Genomic DNA, 25,730 nt, shown 5'->3' with positions numbered 1-25,730 from the left:
AAAAAAAAAAAAATTTAAAACCTTTTCTTTCTGCAGACCTCTGGAGGACAATGCAAGTGCCCGTTGCTTGGAGGTTCCTGTAGATCCTTGTGGCAGAATGTTAGAAACCACCTCTTCTCCCTCACCGCGTGCTTTTGTGAATACAGAGGACAGACTGCTGCATACAGCAGCAGAATCTAAACCTGAGTTTGGGGTCTTTGCCCATTAGGGGATTCATAATTCCTGTATGGAGCAAGTATTTTTCTCCATAACACATTTAATACATCGGTAAATAGCCTCCAAAAAGTGGGGCAAAAGAGGGATAAAACACGATTATCTCTAACTCCACATTTATCATACAAATAAAAATAAAAGCACAAACTGTTTGTTCACACTCCCCTAAGACAGCAATGGGCAACTTGTACACCAAGATCCATCCATTCATAGCTTCTTCCAACTTCCCGAAGGCACCTCCATTTGGATTTTTCAGTTTAGGAATAAACGAGGACTGCTAAGGTGCATTCTTTTAAGGAGTCAGGGAGAAGTTTCTGTTTACGACTTCTCTCCACAAATTTCCTACAATATGCAAACGCACTGGTATTGAGATATCACTTCGAGAATCAATACCTCGCATCTTTGAAACCAGCTTTCTTTCTTAAAATGGAAAAAAACCCAACTAAGATCAAGGATTTTTAAGTTCAATCAAAACATACAGGATATAGGAATATACTATACTCCTCTGCATTATATCATTCTGTTTTCTTAGCTCTTCTGAATTTGCTGTCACATTGAACAAGTAAGATAATAACTCATATGTTACTTAGCATATGTGTGAAATAAGTAGAATGGCAAACATTAGGCCATTTATTTTGCTGAACTATAACAATACACCTAAATTCATTTATATCCTATTTTAACTTAGGCACCCTCGCAAAAAAAAAAAAAAAAAAAACGGTTTCTAAAGGGAAAACAGCGTAAAGTTGGCTCTACAGCTCAGCAGAGAAACCTGTGAAAGATCATCCTCCGAGCCTCTGCTTCCTCATCTATAAAATGGGAGCAATGAGAATATTTACCCCACAAGTGAGTGAAGGTGAAATGACATGAGGTATGTGAAAGCACTTAGTAAACTCTAAAGGTGAGTGCAAGTGATATTATTGCATATTTACTTGGACAAAGCAATACTATGGAGGCAGCCATTCCCAGGCTGGGTCCCCAACTGCCTGCTCGTTCCCAAAGCCAATCTGAGTAGGAAGGTCTCAGCCTACCCTTTCTTTAGCCCATCTGCTCTGGGGAGTGGTCTCCATAACCATTGTGTCTTCAGGTCATCAAGCTAAATATTCCTAATTGCCCACTGGGCCTAAAACTAAGGTCCGATAACAACTGTGATCCAAAACATGGCACTTACCATGACCCCAGGAGACCGGCTCGCTAAGCGCAATCCCTCCAAGAGGCAAGGGATAAGCTAATCCGTGTGAAAGACACAGATGTCACGAACTCCCTACAGCCACATTCACATGGATGAGAGGAATAACGTCAGCAGTATTATCTCCAAACAGCAAGGACAATGCCGTACAATTATAATAGCATATTGTCCACTGTATCTGGGGATGACATGTCTGACAATATTATTTTCTATGCATGTGAATGTAGCTGAAAGGGCCAATGCATAATTCACATCTCCTGACAAAATGTAAGCATAAAGTTTGTGTCCATTAGATGCCATTTAAATCTCTTTACCTCCAATAGCACCTTTCTCCCTGAGAACTCAGACTGCTTCACAGTACTTTCCACATGGTGTTGGTGTGAACCGGAATCATGAACGATAGGAAAGGTGCTGCAGGAGCGCATCCGAATGCAATGCGGTTTTCCTAAGAAAAGTTCTCTTTTCTGACTGAAAACACTTACTTCTGCACCAACAGTCAACCTTCTTTTTGATAACAAGGAAACAACTGTTGTGATTCAGTGAAGCTGCTGTACGTCAGAGGACAGGTAGAATATGATCGTTAGTGCCCGGTCAGCTAAGCCCACTTGGCGAAAAGCCTCCCTCCCACACACCAGCCTGGCAGCTCATGTGATTCAAATCCCTGCCTCAGCAAAATCTCAAATTATTACAGGTCAGGAGCCTTCAGCAAGGTGGGGGGGGCGGCGATAAGGGGGATGTCGCTTGTCAAGAGTTCCAATCACAAATGTGGAATCTAGAAAGCTAAGCATCTAGCAGAGGTGGAGAGATATCCCTGATGTCATAAGGGGGGAGACCAGCACATCTAAGTCCTGATGAAAATAATAAATTATACAATATTTATACTTAGTCAACGTTTAAAAGATCATAAAAGGGGACCAAGACCTGGTGGGTGCTCTTAAAAGGATGAGGAAGTATTTTGCACGTGGTGCAGAGTAACACAAAGAGAAGAAGCAAAGGACAGCTAAGGTTGTGTGAAGCCAGAGTTTCCCAACCTTGGCACCACTGACATTCAGGGTGTGATGATTCTTTGAGTGGGGGGTCGGGGGGGCTGTCCTATGCACTAGAGGATATTCAGCAGCATCCCTGACCTCCATTTACCAGATGCCAGCAGCAATACCCCCCTCCAAGATGGACAACCAAAACTGTCTCCAGACATTGCCAAACATCCCCTGAGGGGCAAAATCAGCCCAAGCTGAGAATCACTGCATTAGGCAACTAATGATCTCACATTGGGGAGAATGGCTGGGCTAAAAGGTTTGCTCTCACATATAATGGCCCTTTAGCCATTGAGAGGAGGCCCCAGGACCCCCCTTAAACAGGCACGCAACTTTCATGTCCCTGCTGGCACCTCATTAGCCTCACAAGTTCTTGAAGGGTCAGGGAAGGCCCGCTGGAGTGGCTCAGCTCCCGTGGTGAGCAGGCAGCCCTGGGAGGGTGTGAGCACGGGGTGTCCAGCTGAAGGGCTGAGGGTTGACTCCAGCTCCACCCCTCGAGCACAGGGGTGCACCTGCCCCACAGGAGGGGCACCTGCTTCTGATTCACACAAAGGCATGATGTGGGTTAGCAACAGCCCTGCTGGGCAGACCGCAGCCATCAGATTCCTCTCTTCCAGGTATGTCAACTGATTTACCTCATGTAAGAGGCAGTAGTATTACGTGGGGATGAGAATTAGCCAAGAATGTGACAGAGGCGAATCGAAAGGTTGAAGCAGCTAGGTGGGATGCCTCCTTTCCTCATGCCTGCATTCCCACGATGGCTTTCATCCAAAGAATAAAGATAGCCCACCCAGAGAAGCAGGAAGAGAGGAGGTTCAGAAGTGGGTACTGGTGTTCGTTCATGGCTGGGGCTATCCATGACGACTTTAGCCTTCGAAAACCCCTGTTTCTCAGGTCTTACCAGAGCGAGTGCAGATATGTAACCACACCCAATGGATGGGTGAAGAGTGGTGGAAAAGACACCCGGACATCTCTGGACTTTTCACTCCAGATCCTGCTTCGGTCGACTAGGGACAATCCATAATACACACACATGGAAAGTCATTCTGACAAGCCACCATCAACAAAGACTAAAGGCTCAAAAAATCAAAACCACCCCCTCCCAAAGTCAGAATATAAAACCTGTCAAGCGATGAAGGAATGTTCTGACATCTGATGGCTCCCATAATCAAATGGCTAAGTCCTTCTTAGGACTTAATTAGTAAGTAAGTACTTAGGAAGTATTTCTGAGTCATTAATAACTGGTAGCAGAAATAATATTTTGCCGGCTCTGTCATTATCCTCTGATGATAAGGTTTTCTTTTGCATTTGGAAAGCTACTACTGGTTAGCTGGTTTAAGGTCTCTGGGACACTACAATATTCTCTCCATCATCCTAGCCTAGTTGGAGGTCTCCTACCTATTTTAAGGATACTTTATGCAGAAATGATTCCATGGAGCCTGATCTGGTCTGATAGTGGCAGGGCTTGTTGCTCTGAATAGAACTCTCCAAGCTTCACTTTCGATAGGGGGTGGTAGATCCCATTAGTATGGAGAACCAGTACCAGCCATTAGCGTCAAATAAGAGTTGCCTTCGCTATTTCTGAGCACAGTCACACAACGTGCTCAGAGTTTTCTCAATAAAATAGCTCCTCTGCAGGGCAATGAAGTTGCCTCTTCAAGGGGCCTCAATTTGCATACCCCTTTTCAACCATTTAAAGTGAAACCTCCGTGAAGCATCACTTCACTTCTGAAGAATCCTCCTCCCCACACTTCCAGTGAGAAATGGAAACCTCTACTTAAATAGGAGATACAACAGATAGAAAGCAATTACACTTTTTTTAAAATCACAAAACTGATTTTAGGTTTATTTTGTACCACATTTGTTCATTTGCTATAAGGAAAGAAAATAAGGTGTGCAAAAACATGCATTACTTCTGGGTAAAGCCATGTACCACCAAAAAGCATCTGAGACATTTCTTGTGCATATCAAAGGAATGGCATCCATAATGAAAAGTCATGGATCTAGAAGTCTCCTTTTACTCCTTCTTAATGAACAAAACAGTTGGAAAACCCAATAATTGCTTTTAGTCCATTTTATTTCTTACTTTATACTCTGTATGATATCAAGAAGAATGGCTACAAAAGAACCTGTTCCATTTAAGAGATAAAGCGGCACTGCCTTTAAGATGTTAAAGATGCTGCTTTGTTATTAAGTTAGTAATTTTAATGTTTGTGCAAATACTATTAGTGCCTGTAGCAAATATAAATGTGTAACAATTTGCCAGTTCTTTCTTAAGAAGACTAAATCCATCATTTAAGTAGTCTTCAAATGTCTTATTTCTTTTAAGTTACATTCAAAAGGTATGCAGAGAAAAGAAAGACTCCAAGATTCGAATGTGTTTTCATAGCTAAAGGATTTAGTTGAGAAAGCAGGATGAGGGGACGCAGGTGCCAGACATTGTGTAGAATTTGCACTTATGCTCCATTAATTGCCAGCATATCTTCCTTTTCCTTTTTCCTCCCCTCCCCCCTTTAAATCCCTTTGGAAAACAGCAGAGCAGCAGGCCCAGACTGGTACCCAGCAGCAACACCAGGAGCAGAAGTAGCCAATTAGCCTCCAGAATACAAAGAGGGGGGGAAAAAAATGATGCAGTTACCTAGCAACCAGAAAGAGCAGAAACAGCTGTGTAGCAGGCCCAGGCTGGTACCCAGGCAGAAACAGGATAGCCAATTAGCACACTGTATTTAATGCTGATGTGGTTTCCTAGTAACAGGCTGTACAAGTCTGTCTGTTGCATTTTCTCCCTCCCTTCCTCACATTTTCCTCAATCACGCACAGTATTACTATTTGCCCTAATTACTGTTTCTCCACTGCTTCGAGCGGCCATTATTTTGTCCCCAGAGAAATTGGAAGAACTCAGAAAAAAATCTTCCATAATGACAGTATTTAGTTTCAAATTTAGATTAGCTGTAAGCCTTGAGACACTAAACAACAACAACAACAAAGAATGAAAAAAACAAAAAAGCCAGCAAATCGCCTTCTGCCTAAATTTGTAAGTAGCCTATGGTACCTTTTCTATATGCTAATATTTACATGTGGGTGAAGCAAAAAAATATTTAATAATGCATACTGTCATTTCGCCATACGCTACATTTCCGAAGAGGCTGAATCCTCTGTGTACTTGAACTTATTCATATTGATTTTCTGACACTCTCTCCTGAATGCTAGGAACATAAAATGTCTTATTACCTATATCAGAGAAGGGAGATGTATCTTTTGTTGTTCTTTTAAAAATACCAATACTAGTTTCAACAAGTTCATGACCAGTTGAGAATTCAGTATGAGCAATCATTATTTCCTTTCTACAAGAGAGCTTGAGTACAGGTAAAGAGTGTGTGTGGCCCACAGTAAGCAGATTCAAACATGGTAAATTCATAATCCCAGTAATGAATTCCATGAGGTGACATTAACCCACATGAACACACAAAATGAAGACAGAAAACTTTTAAAAACGACTACCGCACAGCTATTCTCAGATAATCCTACTGCATCTTGCTGCTCTTGGATACTAGAATATGTACCAGTCAAGCCTTTTCATGGGTTCTATTCATCAGGGCATAGACTATATAATTCTACTTTTTTTTTTTTAGGGCATCCATTAGACTCCTAGAACTTCTCTCACTTAAAAGTGCCTTCAGTTGTGGAACAATTTATAGTCCTTCTTACAAAATATTCCCTGATATAAAAATAGCAAGGGCTCCAGAGGAAGACATTATATACCATAACACACTTAACTGAGCAATAACCTACCATGAAGGGAGAGGACTTTCTCAACTGAAGGGTTTCTGGCTTCCTTCCCTAGAACAAAAGGATTGATGGCTTCTACCAACTTTAGCTAACCTAGTGAAACAACTGAAACTATCCTAGCCCAACAAAGTTGGGATTTTAAAAAACTGTACCTTGTTTGACTGAAAACAATATGCATAACAGTTTTACTTTACTGAATTCCGTAAATTAAATGTCAACTAGAGTAATGAAAAGAGGATGCATTCTGAAGGCAGAAATAACAAAAGAAGCCTAACTCTATGTTTTATGACACCAGATGAGTGGTTTACAATATAAAATGAGTTTTAAATTACAAATGCATTTTATTTTGCAAACAAAATAAAGGGGGTCTAACCTGAATGCAGGTAACTTTTGAAGGGAAGAAAGGAAAAGATGGAGGGTCCAAAAAAAAAAACAAAAAAACAAAGAGGCGGTGGCCAGGGCCGGGGCAGCGGTGGGCGGGATCTGCCAACTAGGCCTAGTTCAGGACAAAGCTGGACCTACGCTCTGTAAGGAACTAGCAATGGGGTGCCCGGGTCTTCCATCCCTAAAAGCTTCTGGGGTCCAGTCCTGGGTCAGTCCCTGACTCTCTTACTTCAATAAGCACAGATGGTGAAGGAGAAGGAAAGGTGAACAGAAATATGGGACAAACCATGAAAAGCTTATTCTCACTGCAGACACTCTTAAATAATTTAAGTGGGTTGACCTCCATTACATAAGCTAGTCAGATTCTAACATTGGCAACCAAACATGGAGACACCGCAGGACCGGCAAAGAACTCTGTCACTGGTTGGCCAAATAACCAGCACAATAAAATGTCACTAACTCTTGATTACTTTGAACGGTCTTCCTTCTACTAACATTTAGCTTAATAACTGTCATATCAATATATGACTTTTAAAAATGGTTGAAAAGAAGTTACTCTTAGAAAATGTAGAAGATCCAGTAGCAGAAGAAGGAAGGGGAGGAAGTCAAGGTGGGAAATGCTGCCCCAGCTTCCAACCCGCCCCACCTTCCCTCCTTATTTGCTGGAAGATTCCTGAAATTCCACTCACAGCCTCCCATAATCAAAGATTAAAAAAATAATAACAATAAGGAATTTCATTCTGACGTAAGGAAAGGTAATAACGGAAGGCTTCAAAGGCAGGAAGTGACTCAGTGCAGGCAAGCATCAGGTGTAAGATTCTTAGGTGGGGCATGAAGAAGGAACTGAGATTTTGGGAAACAGGTTTGCCCAGGGCCATCCAGTTCACCTCCATCAGGGTGGGGACAAATAGAAATTGCCTGGTTGGAAAGAGCCAGCCTCTCACCATTGAATACCTGAGTCACCTGACAGAGCTTTGAGTCCCACTACACATATGCCCACAGTAGGCTGGATTCCCAAAAACTTCCATTTTCTTATCAGAACTAACCTCTTTACATGAAATGTCTGCATTCTCTTGATCCATTTTCAAGATTTCAACTATAATTTCTATGAAACTCAAACTGGCTATTTTTCAAAGAAAGATACTCATTTTACAAATATATTTTCATCTCTCCTTATATTTTAACTAAGCTTTTTAAAAGGATTATTCCAGTTTAAAAACTGTTTTGTTTTGTTTTTTTATTACACACGACCTTCTTAAACTCCTTTGTTGTCTGATTCAAACGGAATCACTTCATTATTGTTTTAACTTCAAGAGACATAAGACATAAGTATTGTCTACCCCCAGCTAATTCTTATAATATCACTTAGATACTCTTTACAAAGCTCCACTTAATCTCCCCAGTATAATATGTACAGGATAACCATGATCATCACGGTCATTAACATTCTTATTATAATAGAAACAGCTTCTGTACATTATCTATTTATTAAAGAGAACAGTTATTTTAAGTCCACACTTGGCCTTCCCAATGTCACTCGTTCATTTGCACAGACTACTCATGACCTTCTTTTTCTCTTCTCCATCAAACAAAGCTGACCTAACCTTTAAATCTTAGAATTTATAAAATTCTATTACTTCCGCTGCCTTTTCTGAAATGAGATTCCTCTTTTCTCTTCCCTCATTCCTACTTCCCACCCCAATCCATGCTCTCTTCTCTTTTCAGACCAGATTCCAAATATAGTGACTTTATAAAACCATTTTCAGGTTTTTGCATCAAAAAGCAAGGTCCTCGGAGATGGGGGAAGGAACAGTGTGTAGTGTAATGGGGGTTCGAGAAATATTGTTTATGATGAAATACTTATTAATTTCATGCTTTTTTCTTTCCCTTCCATTCTCATTTTAACATGTTTATTTACTTCATGACTACCAATTATCCATTAAAAGGACATCTGGAATAGGCATCCCATGAAGCCTACATTTATTACCATATTATAATAATAAAATAAATGTGCTTGCTGTGTATATGCTGAGTTTACACCATTCCATCCAATATATGTTTACTGAAATTTATCTTCATAAATGTTAAGAGCTAGCATATTGCTAAATTATCATGTGGTAAAGCTCTAAGAATTTCTTGAATCATAAAATTATCCCGTCAATTGTTTTCCGTCATCTCATTCACACCCGTTCTTTTCAAACTCTTTCTCTTAAGCTCTTGAATATGCTAAATCCAAACTATCACACCCTTCTATTAAACTCTCTCCACCTTGTGAACTGAACAGTTAACCCTTATTCTAGTTTCCATCCCATAACAGGGCTTTAATGAGTTTCTGCCTCAACACATGGATAAACTTCATTAGCAGCCATGTGTCTCAGCATATTAAAGGCCCTTTAATGCCTTAAAATTGCCCTATTTCAGTTGCTATTGTATAAATTCAAAGAATTCTTATCTATGGGGCTGAGGAGGTTGAAAGTGGTCGATGGGCCCCCTACAGTTCCAGACTGAGGTATTTAATTTTATCCTGCTGATATGCCTGACCTTGAATTAGGTCTCCTATTTATATAAATTAGTGTATTATCACATTGGCATCATTTGAAACGATGAATAGCATGAATAAACACCCTGTCCAAAAAAGAGAAAAACAACTTTTTCTAAATCGTCCTCACTGCTGCTTCTGACCTCTGATAGGCGCCCCTACTCTCATTCAGCACTCTGTCTCCCTTTGCACTCTTTCTTGGAAGGGCTGTCCCTTTCCCAGGGACTGCTTACTCAGTGGCACAGCACCGGACATCTGTGCGTACTTTGGGGATGACTGATAGAACAAACAAAGTGAATAAGATGATCACCTATCGAATAGGATGCAAGCCCAAGGGACAGGAGTCCTGGGTCAAATTTTCATTCTGCCACGGCAGGTCACAGAACTTGGGGTAAGGCATTTTTACACTGCTGGTTCTCAGTTTCCCCATATCTGATAATGCTTGCCGTAATTTCATAGGGATGGAGTATTAGCATTTGTCATTTTAATGAGTGAATTGGGACTGTTACAAGAAAGTCTCTCTTTAATCCTAAGGTAAAAAATGGTTTAATAGTAATGACCATAATAACAGTAACTATAACCGTAACAATAATGGGCCTAGAAACGGAAGACCATCCCTTTGTAATTTCCTTGTTCTGGTCGTTAGTCACTTGATGAGGCAGTATGTTTAAGGACCCTCCCAACTTTATTCTATTTAGAAGACACTCAAAGTGGTTTTCATTGTCCATTTGTATTTAAACTATGTTTCTCATTTCCTCTTAATAATGAGTTATTAAGAGAATATCTACTTGATTTATTTTCCCCTTGTTTGTTAGCATAGAAGTTAAGAGCTCAGACTTGAGCAATACTGTTTGGTTTGAATCCTGGCCCAGCCACCTAGGAGCTGTGTGACATTGGGCAAGTTATTGACCTCTCTGGGCCTCATTCCTTCATAACTATAAAATAAGAACAGTACCTACGTCATTAGATTAAAAAGGTTAATATTTGTAAAAGACTTAGAACAATGCCTAGCATGTAGCAATTGTTTTATCTTTGTTGAATAAATAAATTACATTTCAAACTTTAAAGAACTTTCATTATATGTATAAAATAAACACTTCTATTTGCCTTTTAAACATGACACTCATCTTTTTATTTATAATATTTTTAGCTACCTTTTCATTTGAAAACAAACTAGTTCCCTAAATCTGAGTTAAACTTAAAAATGGTGCCACCTCAAGACCTGCCCCACAGCAGACATAAACTGTTAAGTAAATTGCACACTTGTGTTATCTTTCCACCTAAAAAGCATCCCTTTACATTCGTTGATGCAAAATCCAGAATGTCCTTATCCACACACCCATGGATTACGCTAAAGCAACCCCCGTCCATAGAAAGACTCCTCCAAGTAAGACATGTGAGAACATGGCCTCTTTTCTCCCTCCTCAGTGACCAACTACCAAAGATTTCATTGCTGGCCTTTGTCCTGACTTTATCAACATGACTCACTCTGAAAAGTATAAATGTGGACATGCTTTTATATGAGTTTCCATATTAGAAAAGTCGGCTCAATTAACACAAAACGCCATTTCAGTCACATGCTTTTTTCTTCCTTAGAAGTGATCAAGAAGAAATGTAGAAAACACTTCTTTCTTTCTCTTTTTGTGTAGAAACTACTAACATTTCAATAAATTGACTTTTGCTGAACACGAGCATAGTAAAGTGATTTTTTTAATTGAAAGTGAAGATTTCCTTTGTATCAACATATAAGGATTATTTAGCTGATTCCAAGAAGATGAATAAACCTGTGATCATAATGACTGAATTACTGGGCAAGAAAAATAATGTTACACAAAGACCAGAAAACAGAGTGGGACAGAAAGGTCTGTAATGGTTTGGCTGCTAAAGGACATTTTTACGCACATGCCAGCACTAAGTGCTCTTCGCAATGAATAAACCATATGTCCATTTTTCTATGCTTCCTTTCACTAAGATCCTGCGACTTCACAATATTCCCTTTGTCCCAGTCCCTGCCTCATCTCCCCCCTCCCTCGGTTCCCCCATCCCCAACTTCACCTCCTTGGGCAAACAGTATTTGTGCCCTAGCTACCAACTTGAACATCTGCTACCTTAAAAAAAAAAAAAAAAAAAAAATCACCTCACTGCCTAACATCCTCCAGGGCAAAAAGTTTGAAGGATTCAGCATCCTCAAAAGAACAGCCACAGAAGGAGAAAAAAAAAAAGAAAAAAAAGGCCTATCTTTTCCAGCTCAGTAAATTCTGTCTATATAAAGATTAAATGAATAACATTTTAAAAATTCTTCAGTGCAAGCAAATCCATGTTACCAAGAATGTATTGTCTTTCTTATGCATAGAGGGAGACCCACACATTTTATTTTATTTCATTTTTGCAACTGTGTCTCCTTTTCAACATATTACCATATAGAAGAGATAGAGCATATATATGACTCTAGAAAAAAGAATGCCAATATTTTCCCTCTTTTTACCCGATGGTTTTCTCATCTTCTTTTTCTTCTTCTTTTTTTTTTTTTTCCTGTCCCCAAACACTGCCCCAATTGAAAGATAAAGAAATATTTCCACTGAATTAAAGTGAACCCGGTGTTAAGATAACTTGCCTGGATCCAACCAGAGCCCATTTTTTTAAACTCCATTTCAACATTTGGTGGGCAGCCCTGCCCCATCACTCACTTATATTAGCCACTCCTGCAACCAGAATTCCCATCGCCATACACCTTTGCCCTCAAGCTTTTACTAGTCCATTGCCTTTATATGTTTACACTTAATTTGATTCCACCCTTCATGCTTTTTTCATTATTCTTAGTTCATCCACACCACATAAATTATCACCTTTGTTTTCAGTTCCCCATGTGCCCCATTCACACCAATTCCAAATAAATACTTCTGATTCTCATCCATTTAATCCAAATTAATTCATATTCCCTCTCCCCATCCTCCATCCTCACCTCTAGCTCCCCTCCTGTTTCTCTTTCTTATAGCACCAAAGTTTCCTTCCATGCTTATCTCTGAGCAAGGTTTTACAGGCAAAATGCTTCTGGAGGATGCAAGGTGATTGCTTTCTGTATTGTCTTAGGAAAGCCAAGCTCTACAGCGCTGCCACCTTCAATAAGCCAATGCCTGCACGTCCAGATGCGCTCCCTACAACCCGTGTCCCTGAGCATCATAACCCCCACAAAGAGTGAGGGAAAAGCTTCTCGCTTTTTGACGGTATTTAACTTTGCCTTATTTCTAGCTTACATAGAGCTGTTTTTTCACACAATCGTCATTAATCAATATCAGTATCTGTTGTAATAACTACAAACCAACTCCACTACTATCTTCGATGAGCTCTTACAATCTGCCAAGTATTTTACATATATTGATTCATTTAGTCTTCAAAACAGTCTAGGATATAGATAAAATTATCCCTATATTTTACAAATGACTAAGCTGAGACTCAGGGAAGATAAATCACTTAACCAGGTCACAAATCTAAGAAAGAGTAGAGCCAGAACTCAGACCCAAGTCCACCTACTACAAAGCCCCCACTCTCAACCACTTTGCAACCCTGCCTTTCAATACTGCAGGGCGCCTCCTTGAGTAAATTCCCCATGGGGAGGAGTCTTTCCACATCAGTCCACCATAAGGCAAGTGGTTGCAGGTGCTGGGGAACATAGTGAGCTCCACCTTGAAAATCACTCTGAGTAGACCGTGCCCAAAAAACAAAGCACCAAATAAGGCATCACTCCTAAAGAGGTCTCCTTCTGACACATCTGTTGGGAGAAGGGGATAGGAAAAAGAAGAAAAATGCTCTGGACTCCCCCTTAAAAAAAAAAGAATCTTGCTTCCCCAGAGCTGTCCAGTCTTCCTACTAGACAGGATGTAGCCTGTCTTCATGTCAGTAATTCAGAAATGTGTCCATAATCATGCCTTCCACGCCCCCAACAAAGCTCAACATTCTTGCTCCATTCCGCTTTCTCTGGTTTCCTGGGGAGAACGGGAAGTGAGTCACCATCAAAGCCTGGGAGCACTGCAATGTCTTGTCATGACTTTACTCATTGACTTGAGAAAGAAAGAAATATAAATAAAAAATGACCTTCAGGACAATATCAGAAAGGAAAAAAACAAAAGCTGACTTGAGCAGGAACTGTTAGCCTTGGTGTCTGTGGGGTGGGGCACTCAGACTCTTGGGAAACCCTCACTGGGACTCTGCACTTGAGCCACAGGGTTCAAAAGTCATGTTAGGAGACCTTCCCATGAACCAAGCAAGAGCTACATAGGAAGTTAAGTGCAGAACTGGAGTACCTGCCTAAGTCCTGTGTAGCAGGAAAGCAGTGTGTTCTCGTCCTCCCATGCATGGGACTGACTCTGAGGTTCAAAATGGTGATTTTGTCTAGACACATATTACACATCTTATTTAGGAAAGTGCTTCTGTATCACACAAAGTATTTCATGCTCCCACACCACGGAGCATTAGAGCTGAAAGGGACCTTAAGTCAGTCTGTTTGACGGATATGGAAAATGAGGCCCAGTAAGGTAAAGGGACACTCTCAAGGTCACAGAGCTAGTCAGTGGCAGAGTTAGAACCAGAACCCGGGTTTTTCTGATTTTCCAGCCAATGAGTTTTGCACTGCACACTTCCTTGGTTAGTCCAGACAGAAACTCATCACAGAGCACCAGGAAGATGAGCCTCAAGACCAAAACCAACTCCCACCAGCCACTTCTCCTGGCTCAAATCCAATCACCCATTTCTCCCGGACTGCACTCCTACTCTGCTGCTTATACTTTCAGAGTTTTCCCTAATTCAGCTGTACTGTGCAAGCAGTATGCAAAACCGTTCAGGCGACACAGCCAGGACTCATTTAAAAACCACCAATGACAGTAATTGCTCCTAGGATGCTAACACCAAGAAGAAACACCAGCCCTAAGCTTGTACCTCAAAGCACAGAACAAAGACCAGTTTCAAGGAAAATGCCAATCTCACTCTTTTCTCTATAAACACCACTCTTCCAAATAATCCCATTGCTCCAAAGATCAATATGATTCCTGGGAATCACCGCAGAAGTCTTGAGTAAAATATACAGTCCCCGTCGGTTACCACTCGCCCTTCCCACACACATAGCAATGTAATCACTTTAGCAACTTCTCAGTAACAAGCTCATTAAAAAGCAATTCTGCCGTCTCTCCATAAAGCACGTGCCAGAGAACAATGCAAAAGAGGAGATGCCAATTAATTATAGAATGATCACATCTAATGAACTCTGAAACCCTCCTGCTGTTGGTGACTTTGATGAAAAATCAGGGATGCTGGGAAAAGAGTGAAGAGGGACACCCCGACTACCTTGTTTAACTGTGAGTTCTTTCAAACGTGCCTCCTCGGATTCCAGTGTTGCTCAAAACCGCAGAGCTACACTCGGAAAACAATGAAAAGTGTCAGGGCGGTGACAAGCGCGTGTACCGTGTACGGCTGTGAGTCACACTACCAGAGGCCCATTCAGACCTCCTTGGAACTGTGTGATTCTAGCCTGTGGCTGGCCCTGCCTCCGAAAGGATCGCACAGCCAGCGAGCGACAAGCCCACGGCCTGTGCCGAGGACATCCGCAGAGCTCAAGGTCACACGTGCGGCACTCTGCTGCCCCGCCCCGGCCCTCCCGTCGGGCTGCCACCTCCGAATCAGCACGATGCCACTCCTGGGGACACGGGAGCCCTGCCCACCGCGAGCCTAAGGGAGGAAGGAGAAGAAGAAGAAACCACGTGCGGCCAACTTGTACCACTACCTGTGTGAGTCCTCTGGTGGGCCTTTAGGTGGGAGCTTTTTGTATAAACTTTCCGGCACCCGTTAAACTGACAGCGGTGAACCCTCTTCTTGTTTTCGGGGCATGCCTCGGCCCCCACCCCTCCTTGCTCACTGTCGCTCTGTCCGCTCTTAACTGTCCCAGCTGCCGCCACGGCCGCCGCTGCCGTGGCCACCCCTCCCACCTTGACCGAGCCGAGTGCAGCCTTCTTGGCCACCAGTTTCAACGTCACCGTGCCATCCACGGCTGAGAGAGTCTGTGAGGTTTTGACCAGATGGCGGCTGAGCTCAGGGGACGATGGGGGCGTTAATGAGGTCACTGCGTTGAGCTGGGCCTGGTTGACGGCTGTGTAGCTGTCTAGAGAAGAGCTGGTTGGCTGGAGGCTGAGGCAGGTCTCAGATAGCAACTTGTCCCGAGAGAGAAGAATGTCCACTGCCGAGCTCTTCTCGCAGATGGTGGCTTCCACAGGGAGCAGCAGCGGGTCCAAGCGCCGGAAGCTCTCCTCAATGCACGGGGGAGGAGAAGCATGGAGGAAACAGTCCAAGTCCTCACCGAAGGTCTCCGAGATCCTCCTAGGCTCCGTCTGTAGGTAGCGTTCCAATTCAAGGCATGTCTGCAGAGGGGAAGAAGGGAGGGAGAGAAACAGCCATCAGAGGCAAAGAACACCATGAGTCCACATGTCGACAGGCAGAACAGGAAGAGACACACGGAATGGTTTTGTGGCTAGAATCTGAAATTCTCTTGGTAAAAGGTCTGACCCTGTTATTTAGTCCCTGAATACTTCTGAAGGGCTCATAAGGGTCACATCATGCAAGTTTAATGAAGTGGAACTAGAGGCCCAGAAGGGCTATCTCACACCATTAAGATCCCAGAGAACACTCCACAGTAAAATAGTCTCCTGCCCCACAATCCAAGTCAGCAGGTGAGATGCTCCAAGCATTGCTAGGAGTTCCCATGTAAGCAAGAAGTAAATAGAATCAGACAAAGTTTTCATACCGAAACAAGATTTCCCATAGTCCGATTTCATTTTTCAAATAGGCTTGAGCAAGTTGCAAAAATCAGTCAATTTTCTGACTTGCTCGGAAGAACAAACCATGCCCGCCAACTACAAGGTGACCTCAGCCACAATCAGCCAACAGCAAGCCCTGCCTTGGATTCCCTAACCAGCGGGAATGGATACTGTTCTGAAGAATGCCTCTCACAAAACCTTTGCTATACAAGACAAAACTCCCCTTGTTTACAGCAAGTTATTCAAAATACAATTGCTACCTATTTTGTGGCAAGGGGCATAAGTCTGATTACAATGGTTTAGCATCTCTGTGTGATAAAAATAAGTTCAAACACAGCTATTTGACTTGCTAAAGATAGGACCCAATATATTTCAACATAAAGCTTTCACCTGGTAAAGAAATAGAGAAAAAGAATGGAAAAGTTCAGAGCTGCAACACATCTTCATCCATGGTGCTCTTTGTAACATGTTGGAAACGCTCTTATGGCAAAAGTGGATATTTAAGTTTATACTCAAAAAGCTTTCCTCACTTAAGAATCCTACTTTTCCAGAATCTTGTGTAAAACCATGGTGCTAACTTGCACCATCAGCTCAATTTGCTCTGGCTTCTGGGCTTCAACAAAGAAACACTGATGGCAAATTTAAGATGTGACTAGCTCCTAATTCACTGCCTCCCTAGTAAAGCATTTTATATTTCAACCAATGTTTGGATCCTAGGCTTTTATTCTGTTAAGAATATATTTTAATGATATACCTCATTGTGTTGTATCTGTTAAGGATTTTAGTTTGGTGACATTTCAAAAGATTGTTTTTGTTTCTCTTTCTTATTCCATTTATTCTCCCATAAATTTCTCTATTAGGAGATGCACTGTCGATAGGATTTACATTTTCCCAGATACAGAATCATAGAACCATGGAGTTTCAGAGATGTTTGTCTAGATTTTATGTACATTGTGCTTCTCTAACATGTTCATATGTCAGCATTTTACCTGTTTTTCTTAGACTGCATGTGATAGCCATTCCATGCTCACTATTTTGACAAGGTTCTAGCTGCCTACCAGGGTTAGCACTTAACCTCTATATCAGAATCCACCAATGGTCACTGCCTTTGGTATTCTTGGCCAGCCTGCCCTTCATGGCTGCCAAACCCCATCTGTATCCTTATGATACCAAGGGCCCAACTCCTCCTACCTTGCTTGTCTCACTCTACTCCTGCTCTCTGAATAACTCAAACGCTACCTGCAAAGTTTTCTTTCCTATTTGCCAAAGTATTCAACACCACCTTATATACTTGGACCTTCAAAATCTTTAAATTATTTATATTCTCCCACTGGTTATATATTTGTCTTGTGTCTTCTGTTTATTTTTTGTTATTATTTTTATTGAGGTATAATTGACATACAACATTATATTCATTTCAAGCATACAACATGATTCCATATTTGTATACACTGCAAAAGGATCACCACAGTAAGTCTAGCTACCAGAAGATTGGTTTTTAATCAGTCTTATGGTAAAACTCTACACTCATGAATAAGAAAACCAGATTTTTAACTATGAATCAACTTTTGGTTTCACTTTTGACTTTTAATAGCATAAACTAATGAATTATTCTAATCTTCATTCAACATTCATATCACATGTTTTTGTTCAACTACTGTGTTCACAGCAAGGTGCAAGGTTTTCTGTGTGTTGGAAGAAGATATTAATAGATCCATGTGATGTAGGTGCAGGATAAATAATTACAAGCTAAAAATGACATGAATTTACAAAGCAAAGTGATACCAAATAACATACAATAAAGTGTGTTTATAAGTTCTTAGGGAATGAGCAGACAATGAAGTCTACACTCTATAATATGAAGGCATTCATCAAGGGAAGCTTATTGGAAAAGTCAGTTTTGATTCTATTTTATGTATTGATTAAATAATAGCTCTGGCTGAGTAGCTTCCCACCATTTTATGTTTGAAACCAACACTACCACCTTCTCAGGTCAGAAATTTACATTATCTTCAGTTGCCCCTTTCTGAATTCCTTGTCTCAAAAATTTTCCCTTTCCTTTTTCCATCGCATTGCTAGAAATTGTCATTTACTTCTCTCCGATATTGAAACCCTCAGGCTTAGCTCCAGTCACTTCACTTCTGAATTATGAGATCCTACTCCTAAAACCTCCCTTAAAGCTCCCCTTCCCTTCTAAAACCCTCACCTACCAAGCACAGTGCCTGGCACCCACCAGGTACATAATGTCTATCAAACAAAGACAAAATCAACTTTATACTACTACTTTGATTATTTTAACTCCTCCATTCCACAAAAGCCATCTCCTGACCCCTTATCCTGGATGATGCTGAGGCTAGCAATCTTAGAAATGACCACTAATACATGTCTTCTGGAACACAACTATAATCCTTCTTTAGCTTTGGCCCAAAGGGCAGAACCAGATCTTTGAAACACGGATATGTTTCAGATAAAAAACAGCTGAATCATAGGTTATAAGTTGTCCTTGAGGCAGTTCCCTGCCTCACGCGCAAAGATTATTTCAAACCTAGTCACCGCTGTCTTTTAACAGAGTTTTTGTATGTCATGTCTTCTTATATACTTTCTTGCTCAAAGATTTGAAAGCCACTGAGAAATTGTTGTGATTGTTAGGAAGCTCAGGTCTCTTCATATTCAGAGTTCTAGGAAACAGAGAGATTCTAAACACATTTATATACTTTTCTGGGAAGGTTAAAAAATAGCCTACCCAGTATGCCCTAGTTTAAATCCCAGGAGCACACAGGTCAGACTAATGATCTAAAGATAGAGACACATCTACTAAAATGCTGGACCACTTAAGAGCAGCTACCACTTGCAACCCTAATACAGGGCATTCTTATTCCATCTGAGAATTAGAGAGGCATGAGTACCCATCAGAATGTGCTGGATAGCCCTATGAAATCATTTTGGAATGGTTTTTGTCTTGAGAAATCCACTTCTTGTAGTATTCTACTTAGAGAAGAGATTTTGTGAATCAGAAACTCATCAGGAGTGCTGGAAATTAAAATGTCAAGAATGAAGAGAATTTTAATGTTAGATTATTTCTAAGCCAAAGAGAAAGCTTATCTCCAATGTTTTTCTTTAATGATTACAAGGACTCCCTTAAGAAATGCCTATGATGTTTAATTAAAATTTGAGGTATTTACTCATAGATATTAATACATACACACAGAGAAGTATATACAGAAATAAATGTGTATATGTGTCATGAGTATACATATATTTCCTAGCTCTGTCTTTAGGGAGAGTCTACAAGAAAGACACCCCAATAGCACTGAGCACATCTAGTATATAGATCATGGTTTCTAAATATCATTATCCAATAAAGGGAAACCAGGGCACCTTGGAGAAATAGTTGATTCAAAGTCTGGGGCAAAGAAAATAAAAGATGAGTCTAGAATATCTTGTGGTACTAGAAGGTAAGAAGTGTTCATAAAGTGATAGAGCTATGTCAAAAAAACCTCAGGGGCAATTTGAAGGAGCTTTTAATGACCAAATCTGGATAATATGAGCAACAGAAATGAATAGTGATGATGGATTTTAATACATGGAATAAAATTAATATCTATAAATCCATAGTGATATAAATAAATAGTTGAATCAATAAACAAATGGAGAGGGTTAGCTTCTCCTTACAGTAAAATTATAATTAATAAGCATAGAAGGGATGATGGAAATAGAAAATCACCATTAGGCAAACAAAAAAGTAATAATGACATTGACAAGAATCACCAGTGGATGCTAAAATTAGTACATGAAAGTATAATGAAAAACAAGATATTTGCCTAGTCTCAAAGTATCCCTCTCAATAAGATATTAGTTAACTACAAAGACAAAAACAATAATTTTATAGTGGCGAATCCTAGCATGCACCACTTTAAATATATGATCAAAGTTAGCAGTACCCATAATAAGACATAACTGATATCATGTACCCTGGTATGAAGGCTGAAAAGGGCACAAAATTATTCTACACCAGTCCTGCCCAAAATACATAACCTCAATGTAATCATGAGAAAACACCAGAACAATCCAAATGGAGAGCCATTCTACAAAATAACTGGCTAGTATTCTTTAAAAATATCAAGATCATGGGGGCGCCTGGGTGGTGCAGTCAATTAAGCATCTCACTCTTGGTTTCAGCTCAAGTCGTGATCTCAGGGTCATGAGATCGAGCCCTGCGTTGGGCTCCAATGCTCAGTGTGGAGTCTGCTTGAGATTCTCTCTCCTTCTCCCTCTGCCCCTCTACTTGTGCACTCTCTCTCTAAAAATAAATAAATCTTTTAAAAATATATCAAGATCAGGAAGAACAAAGGAGACTGAGGAGCTGTCCCAGATCAGAAGAGACTAAGGAGATATGATAATTAAATGCAATGGATTTTGAAGAGAAAAAAGACATTGATGGGAAAAATAATTTAATTCAAATAAAGTGTACAGATTAGTTAATGGCACTGTATCAATATTAATTTCCTGGTTCTGATCATTGTACTATGGTCACGTAATGTTAGGGGAAACTGGGCAAAGTGTATACAGGAACTCTATCTACAATTTTTGCAACTTTTCTGTAAGTCCAAATAATTTTGAGAGAGAGAGAGAGAAGAAGAAAAACCATTAGCAAACTAGGAATGTCTCCAGATTGTAGATTTGCATATAAAGTTCAAATATTTGTTTATCTACCAGAACCAGAGATTTACTCTGTCCCAATGACACTCTAGCCAGCAAACTCCAACTCAGAGTCCACAGATGTCAATTTAATTACATAAATTATGCCTTGCCAATTCTTCACCTTGGACATATGAGGCTTCCCTCAACCTGACCTAACAATACAATTTAAGACGAGCCACTGGATCAACCTCCACCCCCTCAAAAATCCATTACAGTTAGCAATGGGAAGGAAATGTGCCGAAGTGCAAAGTGATTTTCTTACTATTTATGGGGTACAAATGAGCTTTGTGAAGACTCTTCAACATTTCAACTTTGAAAAGTGTGGCTTCTTCTCCTAGTTACCTAAGAAATATCACCTGAAATTGGTTTTGAAATGATCATCCTACAATCTTTTTTAATACTGTCTCCATTTTGTTCATATTACTTGTTGAAACATTCTTATTAAAGGTGATAATCTGGGATGCCTGGGTGGCTCAGTTGGTTAAGCGTTTGCCTTTGGCTCAGGTCATGATCCCAGAGTCCTGGGATCGAGTCCCACATTGGGCTCCTTGCTCAGCAGGGAGCCTGCTTCTCCCTCTGCCTGCTGCTCTCCCTTCTTGTGCTCTCTCTGTCTCCCTCTCTGACAAATAAATAAAATCTTTTTAAAAAAATTTTTTAAAAATAAAAGTGACAATCCAAGACCTAGTTAAAAAAGAAAAAAACTCAAACCTATTACTGCCATGCCTACTACTGCTGTGACAGGCTCCAGAGGCAGAAATTGACAGAGAACAGGATAACCCAAGTCTTGTAGCACAAATTAAGATCACCCAAATCTCCCCAATGTTGACAAGAGGTAGTTACTTTCATGGGATCAAGAAATACGTAAGAAATTTGGCCATATATGGGCATGATGATGCCAAGGTTACCAAATGGTTTTCATTAAACCTGTCCTTCTCTCTTCATAAATTAGATGAAATTTGCCATTCAGGACTGCAAACATCTCTAGTCACTTCTGCCATTTCCCCCACAACCCTCCCCTAAGGGTTTCCTTTACCTATTTTTCTGCTCTTTACTTTTCCTTGTGTTCGTATGCTTCACATAATCTTTCATCTTCCCTCCCACTAATCATTGTTTCATTCAGAGTTCAACATAAAGTCTATCTGCTTCAGGAAGCTTGGTCTAGAAAAAAAATGGAGTTGAGAAAATATACTGACTGCTAAGTGTTGAAAGACACACCTCCTCAATCCTGGACAATTAAACAGTATCTCCAAAATCAATCTATGAATCCATAGATTGGTGGTATGCCTGGTTTATTAAGATTATAATCTCCTTGCGGTTTTAGTTGCATTTTCCTAATGACTAGTGATGTTGAGCATCTTTTCATGTACCTGTTCACCTATTCAGGTCCTTTGCCCATTTTTTAACTGGGTCATTTGTTTCCTTACTATTGAGTTATAGAAGTTCTTTATGTACCTGGGGTATTAACTCCTTATCAGATACATGGTTTGCAAATATATTTTCCCCAGTCCGCCAGTTTTCTCTTCACTTTGTTGATGGTTTCTTTTGCTTTTTAGTTTGATGTAGTCCCACTTGTTTATTTTTAATTTTGTTGTTTCTGCTTTAGGTGTCATATCCAAAAAAATCACTACCAAGACCCATGTCAAGGAGTTTTATTCCTATGTTTCCTTCTAGAATGGCCATCATCAAAAAGACAAGAGATAACAAATGCTGGCATGGATGCAGAGAAAAGGGAACCCTTGTGCACTGTTGGTGGATTGTAAATTGGTACAGCCACTATAAAAAAACAGTATGGAGGAGCCTCAAAAAATTAAAAATAGAACTACCATATGATCCAACAATTCCATTTCTGGGAATATATCCAAAGGAAACAAAAACACTAAGTCAAAAAGATATCTGCACCCCCATGTTCATAGCAGCATTATTTACAATAGCTGAGATATGGAAACAACCTAAGTATCCATTACTGGATGAATGGATAAAGAAGTTGTAGAATATATATACAATGGAATATTATTTAGCCATTAAAAAACAAGGAAATCCTACCATTTGGGACAACATGGGTGGACCATGAAAGAATTATGCTTAGTGAAATAAGTCAGAGGAAGAAATATACTGTATGATCTCACTTATATGTGGAATATAAAAACAAACAAAAACAAAAACAAAACTCATAGAAAAAGTGATCAAACTTGTTACCAGAGGTGGGGGAGGGGGTGAGGGGAGGGGATATTGGAAAAGGTGGTTAAAAGGTACAAACTTCCAGTTATAAGATACATAAGAACTAGGGATGTAATGTACAACATGATGACTACAGCTAACACTGCTGTGTGATAATAGAAAAGTTGTTAAGAGAGTACATCATAAAGATTCTCATCATAAGGACTTTTTTTCCTTTTTTTTTCTTTCTTTTTATTTTATCTATATGAGAAGATGGATGTTGGGTGAACCTATTGTAGTAATCATTTCACAATATATGTAAGTCAAACCATCATGCTGTATGCCTTAAACTTACACAGTGATATATGCTAATTATTTCTCAATAAGAAGAAAAAATATAATAAATTAATTTTTAAAAATTACAATCTCCTTAAAAGCAATGATCATATTCCTTATGCCACATGGGTACTCAAACAATAAAAATAATCTTTTAGGACAAAACTTCTACCTCTATTATCTCAGATGGCAAAGATACCTCAGTGTTTAAAGTGGTGTAAAGTTTCAAGAGTTAGAACTTTCCAAAAGAATGAGCTACAATTGCTTCACAACCTCCATCCATAACCACCATCATAACTACATCCACGTTCAGTTGGGCACACTCTAGTCCAGTCTCCTCGATGCCATCCCTTTATAAACCAAGTGTTTAGAACATAAAAAGTTCTTGTTTTCATTTCTGTGTCTTTTAATTTGAACATAAGACAAAGCCATTGGTCCAATATTTTTGCCATCACTCATTACTGTGTCATTATGATGAATTACTTGGCATCTTTAGATCCACGAATACTCAAGTTTGTGAATCAAAAACAATAAAGAGAAAAGAAACTGCATTTTGTGAATGATTTTTTTTCTGGAATAATACAGAGTCAATGAAATAAAATGCCACCTACTACTACCTATGTTTATAATCAATTATCAGTCATCTGTGGTCCCTTTAGCCAGCTACCCATAATCCCAATCATTCTACCTATTTCATTCACCTAAAAGATCCAAGAGTTAAAATGGTAAAGATATAAAGCAAATTGGGGAAAGAATATAAATGCAAAAATAAAAGGAAATACAGTTGTCCACATTATAGAAACTTGCACAGTCATGTTCTTCTGAGATCAGACCTAGACCTAATAAAGATGATGATGACAACAAAGATGACGGCTATGATGGTGATGATGATGATGCGTCTAGCAAGGAAGGGGTGAACTCTAGTTCCCAGAAAGGATGCTCACCCAGGTAACTGCACACGCAGGTGACTGCTCTTGGCTGCCCATGGGAGCTCCTTCCTGACACTTACTATGTGTGGTTGGTTTTGTCACATGCTATTAACCATGGTGCCACCATCCCCAAAGAGCATGAAGTACAGAAACAGGGAAATGAATCCCTTACTTTTCTCCTGGGATTGGCCCAAAGCTTAATAATTTTTTTGTACTTTGAAATCTTCACACACATCCCAGAATGGAAATACAAAATGACACAAAGCAAACTACTGATAGTAGGGAAATCTGAGCTTCCTTTTAAAAATGATCTAAAATACTCAATTTTTTTCTAACTCCTTATTAGATATGTGTATCACACACTTTTTAGCAAAATCTTTATTTCTCTGACTCCTGAAACCAACTCTGTAGGATTGCAAAGATTGGTATTTATGGGAATTTGGGGATTTTTTTTTCCCTTTAAAGATGATATGATGCAATCGTTCTGACACGTTTCTAGTCTTTTAAAACTAGGTCAGAGTTGAAAGATGGGAAAGGAAGCAGACAGCACGGTCAGAGAGTTCTGGTGCCATTTTTCTCAGGAGTGAGAGGAGAGGTAAGAAGCACCAAGGTTATGATTAATAAGTTCAGTTAAGCCCATGGGAGAACCTCAGATACCAAATAGTTGAACTTTATTACCCACCTTCCTGGGTTTCAACATTTCAAAGTGGGTTTGAGGAGAAGAATATAATACTAACTCATGGCAGAGACTGTGTAGAGCCAGTGACAAGAATCAATTGTGTAAGACTCAAAAAATGATTCCTTTTAAACAAATACTCACTTGTTCTTGGCTTTCATTGCCAAGAAATATTAGGGTGGAAGATCAGGAGAGAATTTGTCTAGAAAATACAGGTACGTAATTATATAAGTGAGAACCTCTTCCTACATGTTTTAGCTATCAGGCTAAAAAAAAAAAAACCACCCCAAACCCACATCAATAGCACACCCCAGAGGTGCAACAGCATTACACATCACTGCCAGGACTGCTGAACTCCACAAAATAACCACGGGACTGTAAACGACATCAGATCGCATTCCTTCCCTCTGTTTCTCACATCAACTGGTTGCTGGAGATGAAGCCAAATTAAATATTTCCCTCTCGTACTTTGTAAATTCTGAGAGACAATGCTGTGCAAATTAATTGAATTCTAAACAAACATGAAAGTTGGGAAATTTCTACCAAAACCTCTTCAGCATCTCTCCTCTCTGAACTATTTTTAACATTCAAAGAAAATATTTGTTTTTATATTTTTCCTCGGGGAGGCGGTGGAGGGGAGGAAGGAGAGAAGATGAAAGGCCTGGGAGTGGGTGCTGTCTTTGAAATAATCAGCCTCATATACCTCTTTCATCTTCCAAGGTTTCCTTACTTGCAGCGCATAAAAGAAATCCCCAAAACAACCCCAATCCAAATTAAATGTTAAGGTGAGTTCTACAGTCATGGAACCTTCGCAGAGCTGGGTCCCAGGTCTCACGCCCTTTGAAGGAAGGCACTGGGGTGCCCCACACCTCCAACAACTTGGAAAAGCATTTCCTCCTTCAGAATATCTGTGATCCTCAAAATTAAGTGTCCTACAGGGACAGGATGGCCCGTGCCCTGAGATGGCTTCCTACCTTGGTTAA

The 25,730-nt window shown here is 40.0% G+C and overlaps 1 protein-coding gene and 1 long non-coding RNA gene across 4 annotated transcripts in view; both read right to left on the bottom strand.

The window, feature by feature from the left end:
• Nucleotides 1-14,910, bottom strand: part of LOC145720480 (uncharacterized) — a 25,971-nt gene extending 11,061 nt beyond the window's left edge. The window contains exon 1 of the long non-coding RNA XR_014143412.1: nt 22-14,910. This is a non-coding gene — a long non-coding RNA (uncharacterized LOC145720480). The remainder of the gene's footprint in view (nt 1-21) is intronic.
• The window catches only part of KLF7 (KLF transcription factor 7), a 90,833-nt gene that overhangs the window by 33,264 nt on the left and 31,839 nt on the right, over nt 1-25,730 (bottom strand). Inside the window, exon 2 of one of the 3 annotated variants that reach the window (XM_006749725.3) lies at nt 15,124-15,552. In XM_006749725.3, coding sequence (XP_006749788.1) covers nt 15,124-15,552 — 429 coding nt within the window. Of the gene's footprint in view, nt 1-14,918; nt 15,553-25,730 lie in introns of all 3 variants that reach the window. The other 2 variants (XM_081813766.1, XM_006749724.3) reach the window with 2 other exon arrangements.

The sequence above is a fragment of the Leptonychotes weddellii genome, chromosome 3 (genome assembly GCF_054177405.1).
Source record: "Leptonychotes weddellii isolate Sample4059 chromosome 3, ASM5417740v2, whole genome shotgun sequence".
NCBI classification, from domain to species: Eukaryota; Metazoa; Chordata; class Mammalia; order Carnivora; family Phocidae; genus Leptonychotes; species Leptonychotes weddellii.
Note: the sequence above shows the minus strand (reverse complement) of the source record. Positions and strands in the feature narration are given on the sequence as shown.